This window comes from Gavialis gangeticus, unplaced genomic scaffold (assembly GCF_001723915.1).
Source record: "Gavialis gangeticus isolate Ggan-Ray unplaced genomic scaffold, GavGan_comp1, whole genome shotgun sequence".
Lineage (NCBI taxonomy): Eukaryota > Metazoa > Chordata > Crocodylia > Gavialidae > Gavialis > Gavialis gangeticus.
The window spans coordinates 556,400-563,554 of record NW_017728982.1 but is presented as its reverse complement, the minus strand read 5'-3'; the positions used below and the strand labels follow the sequence as shown (position 1 = coordinate 563,554).

The window sequence follows — 7,155 nt, the reverse complement described above, 5'->3', positions numbered from 1 at the left end:
TCCCCACACTGCCGGCCCATGTTCATCTTGGCATCAATGATGACTCCAAGATCCTTTTCTGCCTCTGCACTGATGAGAAGGGAGTTCCCCAGCCTGTAGGTATGGTGCTGGTTCTTCCTCCCCAGGTGCAGCACCTTGCACTTGTCAGTGTTGAATCCCATCCTATTCTCATCCGCCCACCCCTGTAACCTGTCTCCCTGGCTGGAAAACGGCTAAGGGACACCACCCTGATAGAAACATGCCCCACTGAGGCATTAGACAGTCAGCAGAAGCTCTCATCTGTTGCTCTCTGGCAGAGGCACTGGACTTCTGGACTCTTCGCTTTGGACACTTACTGGTGTAAAGGGGAGATGGTAGGTCTAAGGTAGCCTCCACTCCTCCATACTCTTGCCTAGCTGCACGTGTCGAAGGTCTTGGTGTGATGGTCGCAGGACTCCATAAGGGGCACAAAGAACCTGCCAAGGTACCCAAGCAGCCCTATTACAGGGTGGCCTGCTTGCCTTCCTTAGGAAGGCCCTAGAAAGGGCAGGCCAAAAAAGCCATGCCCCAACCCAACCCATCCTGGCCAAAACAAAATCAAGCAACTCGCATGTTGGAAACTTGTAGCAAGTTGTGTCACTCTCAAGTTGGACTTCTTGGCCACACGCAGATTCGTCGGGCACCTGGCTGGACCTCCCACATGTTGACCATGACGGGTGCCTTTATGCTACAATATACCAGTGCCAACGCCAACATCAGATAACGAGTCAAATCTATGACTCTTAAACAGTGCAAAACCAAAACCACCTGCTTTGGGACAGCCAGAGCGACACTCTTCTGTTCAGGCACAGAAACAGAGGTTGGGCAGAGAGAAGCAAATTGAAAAAGAAAGTCTTCAAGTTATTGATGTGCCCCATCACAGAACCAGCTCAAGCTGCTAGCAAGCACAGCAAACTGTGAGCTCACTATTCACTCACCGGCATACCAGGCGGGTCATCCCCGCAGCAGGCCTAGCACATCCAATGCTAACAAAAGCTTTCAGACTCAGCGCTCTGCTCCTGGACAGACAACACCTTGGAAGGGCTTGAGATTCGCCAGGTGAATGTGCCAAAAATAATGCCCTTTTCTTTTTTCTGAAAGACTAAGTATCAACCGCCCAACTTACTGCCCAAGAAATTTTGTACATAGCATAACCATGCGAGGAGGAAGGCAACTCCGCGGTTGGTCTACAGAACACAATGGAGGTAGAAAGAGGCAGGTGTTGCTCCTTCCACATCTCCTTCACCACCAGTTGGGTTTCCAAAAAACAACTGCAGGTACAGTAAGGCCAGACCCGGGGAAGTGACGCTGCTAGCCAATCTTTTCAGCTTCCCTGCTCTACATTTGGAGAACAAAACTCCTCTTTCTGTTGTGGCAAGTTTACCCTCTGCTGGTAGAAGAGAGCAGTGTTGAGAGCCTCCAGCCAGGCCTCCCACTCAAGCTGAGAAGAAATCAGGGAGACTTAATTTTATCATACAAAAACAAAACCTGGAGCAAACCAGGCATCCAGTACTGAAACACAGATGCAGAAAAAGCCATCATCTCTCTAGCAATCCAGGACCCTGATTTTCCAAGCTGGACAGCGAGCTGCTCTCATCCATTCCTCAACACCTTTTGGGAAAGTAGAGCGCAATACAAACTGATGGGTAGTTATGAAGCTCTGGGCTGTAAGAAAAAAGTGATTGGTAGTGTCCCTATCACAGTGTAACATCAGAGTGCATCCGATATCACATGCTTGAGAAGTAAAGAGGCACCCAGATGTTCTCTCCTCTTCCAGGCCAGCACACAAGAGAGACCAAGAAAATCTGCTGGCTGGGAAGGTGGAAACTCAGGATGATAAAAAGAGCAAGAAGAGACTGAGGTATCTGTCTCCTAATTCAAAAACATTCAACACGCAGGAAATACTTCCTGTAGCTTAAGGACAAGCCCCAATCACACTATTCCACCACACCATTCGCGGGCAATAGGAGCAGACAGTTTTACACAGTACAGCATGCAAATACTAAGAATGACACAGGGAGTGTTTTAAATGGCCAGTGAAGTCTTTTTCTAGTTCAGATGCAGGACCCAGCCAGAACACAGGGGGCTGGAGATGAAAACAAGTGATTGGCATGCTACCGTTCATGTCTTCTTGTCCCAGGTAAGAACACCAGCGGTTTCTCATGATCTCAATGGCGTCCAGGTCATCCTGCGAGATGTCGTTGTTGATGATGAGGTGCATGCAGGGGATGATCAGCTCATTCAGGATGCTAACGCCCTCTGCCACGTGCGCCTCATCGCTGCTTATAAAGAGAGCTGCCGCCACATCGTTCAGCTTCTGTGGGGAAAACCAGGCATGAAAAGCATTTGATAAAGAAAGCGCTGACTTTCCCGAGTCAATGGGCTACTGGGAAAACTATTCACAACCTGCCCTCTCTGCCACTTTTTGGGCATAGGGGGAATACAACGGGACCAACCCGAGCTGCATGCATGCATCAGGAGAGATCACATTAGAGAACAAGCTGCTCCAGAACTGTCTAAGACATGCAAATAATTCTGGCCTTGAGAGGCCAAATGGAGAACCACCACCACACAGTGGATGCCTTAAGAGCTAAACTATGAATCCTCTCATTGGAGTTCACTCCCTAGATTTTTGTATTCACATCAGCATGATGTGGGGACAGCTGCTGTTGTTATGGCCGCTACAGATAGAGTTACTCTGGATTCAGAAGTCACAGTGAAACAGGAACAAAAGATAAATTTGAGTCTAATGTCATCTATTCCACTCCCCAAGACGAGCCATGCCACACTGTGCTCAATAACAGGAGGCCAAGAAGATCACTGGCACAAAGAAGGGGACAAGGCTGGATACTCAAGGGGAGGGAAGACCACAGGCTATTGTTCCTAACAAAGTGTGCACACCAACAGCATTCACATCCTCACTGAAAGAACATCCTAAGGACAAGCACTGGTACCGTGTGTGGAAGGGGGTGCAAGAGGATTCAACCCATTGGGCACCCTGTGGAGACGTGAACTGAACCATGCAGCGACAAGGCTTGGGGCAGTTCAGGCCGGCCCTGAAATCACTTGCTTTGAGGCTAGGACTCATCAATACAAACCAGCAGGCATTTTCTTCTGTACAAAGCAATCAGTGATTCGTCTGCTCCCCGGTTAGGCCCTTTCCTCAGCAGGGTGGTGTTACTTTGGTAGGCGTACACCAAGTAGGTCAGCGCTTCCTGGTACCTTTTAGAAGGAGGGAAGTGTCAGCTGCCAGCCACCCCACCACCGTCATCATGGTCCTACCTCTGCACACCAGTCGGTTGCCTGGGAAAGACCACCCACTTCCTCCCAGAGATGGGCCAGTGTCGGACCCAACAGACAAAACTTCCAGTTAACTCCAACTGTAATTTTTAGAGTAGATGTAGCTGTCTCTCCTAGTTTCCACTGGCATTTGGAGACAAAGAGGCCTGACAGAAGCTGAGAACAGCATTTTCAGGTTCTCCTAGCTTCCTATAACCAGAGCCAGTCAGAAATCTTTCAAGTAAACAACAGTTAGCGAAAATTTGAAAATTCAGCACCTAAACATTTGGGTTCGATGTCAACAAGGCTCTATCTCAACCTAGGCCAGGGCCCACGGACACTTGTTGCACTTCTGAATGAATGCCTGCAAAGTCAGAGCCACGTTCCCCTTCACCCGGGCCTTTACAGTGGTGGGGTTTTGTCTGGATCTGAACTGTGCACTACCGACACCCCTCATGAAACGGAACTGCTTTTCCACATACAGCTTTATTTACAGATGTACTATGGTTCAAGGTTGGCTTTGCAGCAGTACAGAAAGGGGCATCAGTGCATCAGGCACAAAGGGCATCAAAAAATATATAAAAGAGCAACCTACTTCCTATTCTGGTAGAGCTCCAACCCCGTCAGCAGATAAACAGACACCTTGCGAAATAAGCTGTAGTCTTCATGCCATTTCTGTTCAGACGGAAAAAAAGAAACATCACAGATGAAGTGTGCTTTCATACATGCATCTAGCTGCCAGCTCTTTGCCACAGGCTGAGTATGCATTTGTTTTTACCCTAGACTCAGGGTCCTTCTTCTCATGGTCCAATTAGAGAACCGTAGGTAAGTTACAGAGCGCCCCACATATGCGACCCATGCTCATCTTGGCTTTGGGGGAGGGCAGTGCAAAGCCCATTCAAGTCTATGCCAAGATCTCTCTTAATATGTGGTACATGAGCTCACACCAGCTCAATGCAAGCTCCCAATTTACTGGCTCTGTTTCAACCTCCCATAACAAACCACGGTCATCAGGTTTCTGGCACTGTTCGGCTTCCCCTTTGGGGCCCAGAATTACCGCCCTGCAACCCCCACCCATGGAGCAACCTTGACTTCTGCCGCTCAGTGATGCTGCTTTGCCAGATGTGAGAAGCTAGCCACGTGGCTCCAAATTGGACCACGTCTGCTGGCTGCTGCAGAAATATGTACTGCAGAACTTCTGATAATGGAGCTGGACAAATCAAATATCCCTGCCAGCACTTGCCTGTCTCAAGAAGCCAGGTCCTAATGCTTCAAGGAGGAAGGGGTTTACCAATGGGGAACAACAATGCTGTCTGCTTGCACTGTGCTTGTCATCTCCTGCGCACTGCGCTAGGGCACTTTTGGTACAAAGACATTAGAGAGAAGAGAAAGCTATACCTAGTCTCTTACCTTGTACTCTTCCATATCCACATCATCAGGGCCAATCTCCTTCAGCTTAGCCCGTGCTACCTTCATAATACTAATGGACCTGCTCAGAGACAGAAGGATTAGAGCACTAAGGCTAGGGAACACCGAGTCCCAAAGACAGCATCAGGTCTGCTGGTACGAACCGTTCATCGTAGCTGAGGTTCTTGTCTGCAAACTGCTCCAGCAGCGTCCGCTCCACCACCCGCTTGGGAGCGTTGTTCTGCAGGAAGTAGACAAGCACATGCTGCAACCGGGGGTCGCTCTGAGGTGTTGGGGTCTCTTTGGCCAGTAGATACAGTCTGGAATACTCTTCCCGGAAGGCCTGCCAAAGCCAAAGGAAAGCTAAAGGCCCAATTCACCCTTAGCACACAAGCTGACTAGGGGCTCTGCAGCTGGAAAGTTTCTTCTAAGCTTATGCCTGCCCTGGTCCGTGCCAAGATTCACGGAGGCGAAGTCTCTCTAGCAAGTGCAAGGAGAGCTATGAACTCATAGTGGCAAGTACCCTGTAAAGACTTACCATCACTAAGCTACATGAACATGAAGGAGAGGGCTTTAAAAGGCATCCAAACCATTCGGGGCTCTCTCCACTTACAGCTGAGTACTTGTAGGGAAAGCATTAGGGTCATATATGCCTGTTGAGGGCAATGAGACAGGTAGATTTTCCTGCAGCCTCCTCCTATTGGATTTCTGTTGCTAACACCAGGTCCTCTGTTCAGGAATGTTTATTAGCTCAAGTCCCTCCTAATTAATGCAAAAAGATTTATGGGGACCCATTTTACAGAGATCCCTAGAAATAACATGCAGAGTTAGTTACTAATCACACCTGAGCTAATTTTGATTCATGCTAATTATACTGAGCACTTAGACCACACTTCTCACAGGACCTCAAGTGCTTTGCAGATGTGAGTTACAGCGGTGAGGCATTGAAAGCAAATAGTCTTTTGCACATGGGGAGAGCAAGAGTGAATTGGCCAGGGTCCCACAGCAAGCCACTGCTGGACCTGAGCTGAAAACAGATGCTCAACTTTTGGCTCCAGCTACCAGATGATAGCAAACTTGCTTACACTAAATTTTACTCAGGACACACAGACTTAAGTAGGACCTCTAATGCGAGTACAGCTAAATACCTGTGTTGGCAAAAGCAGGATCCACTGCTCACGTGCAAAACCCTCACATACATTTTGGTTAGGCATACATGTATTTGGGGGCTATTCACACACACAATGCCAGATTTGGGGGAAGAACCTAGCATTCTTTGATACCCAGAGCCATGAGACATATTTCTTCTTTTCCTGGAAAACTCCAAATTTGGATTTTCAACAAAAACATCCCATGCCTTTTCATGCAGGAAACTCAGAAGGGGATTGGACATGGAGTAAATTGAATCTATTTTCATTGACTGATTTGAGCAACATAAAACGAAGTAATAGTAAATCACTTCTGGGAAGACTTTCTATTCTTACAGTCTAAGGTATTACTTGTAACACACAGGTGAACACGCTTACAAAATATGTTGGTTTCCTCCTGATTATTGCTTTTTGATATTAGCCCTCAAAATAACACTGCGGTGAGTGGCACAGGCAAGACATGTGCAAGGGGGGGAAAAAAAAAACTGAAGGCAAACACCTGAAGAGAAGGTTGCCAATTCATACTTGTGACTTGCTGAAGCAGAATACATGTTTTCCAGTCAAAATGCAAAAACATGCGTGCTAAGATTTAAGAGAGAGAAAAAGATACCTTAACAAGCCCCGCTTCAGACCCATCCCGGTCAAAGGTCTGACGGGCTTTGGCAATAGCCAGGATCACACCTTGCATGGCTGGACTAAGCATCACCTACCACAAGAGCAAAGGATGGGAAGAGAGAGAGAGAGAGAGGGGGGGGGGGGGGGGGGGGGAATGAAAAGCTATTGTAATGAAAGGAAAGTTCAAAAAGAAAAAGGTTTAGGGACAATTTTTCAAAGATGGAAACAGGTAGGGCAACCCAGAGGTGTCATAGACTTGGCACTTATTTTCACTAGAATTACTCTGGGATGTCCCAGCTGTTGTATGCGCTGGCCAAGCTGCTACAGGAGTAGGAAGACTTCACTGCAGCACCCCAACCATTCCTCCTCCAGGTTCATATTCAACACCCCATGAGAGTGTCAACCATGCTAACCATGACCCCAGTTCATCCCGTTTATAGTCTTGCAAAATTATCTAACAGACGAGCAGGGCCCAAGGTAAAGCATTCCAGTGTGCTACCTTCACACCACAAGCACATACCGAACTCACTCGGATCATAAACAGCAGCACAAACGCTCAGAAGATCTTTGAGAAGCAGCAATGCTGGTTCGTGTGAAGGTCAATGCTAAACTAACAGCAAACCCTATAAAATGCCCACGTCTCTGTCAGCCCTATGACATCTGGGTTTGAACTAGCTATTCTGAGGGC

At 47.9% G+C, this 7,155-nt stretch overlaps 1 protein-coding gene across 7 annotated transcripts in view; it reads right to left on the bottom strand.

Annotated features, from left to right (window-relative positions):
- Window positions 1-684: 684 nt before the first annotated feature.
- Window positions 685-7,155, bottom strand: part of USP28 (ubiquitin specific peptidase 28) — a 33,317-nt gene continuing 26,846 nt past the window's right edge. For 6 of the 7 annotated variants that reach the window (XM_019511978.1, XM_019511996.1, XM_019512005.1 and 3 more), the window contains 6 exons: window positions 6,463-6,558; window positions 4,869-5,047; window positions 4,708-4,786; window positions 3,893-3,972; window positions 3,117-3,240; window positions 685-2,335 (listed from right to left, as the gene is read on the bottom strand). In XM_019511978.1, coding sequence (XP_019367523.1) covers window positions 2,021-2,335; window positions 3,117-3,240; window positions 3,893-3,972; window positions 4,708-4,786; window positions 4,869-5,047; window positions 6,463-6,558 — 873 coding nt within the window. In that variant the 3' untranslated portion in view covers window positions 685-2,020. The remainder of the gene's footprint in view (window positions 2,336-3,116; window positions 3,241-3,892; window positions 3,973-4,707; window positions 4,787-4,868; window positions 5,048-6,462; window positions 6,559-7,155) is intronic. The other variant, XM_019512021.1, reaches the window with a different exon arrangement.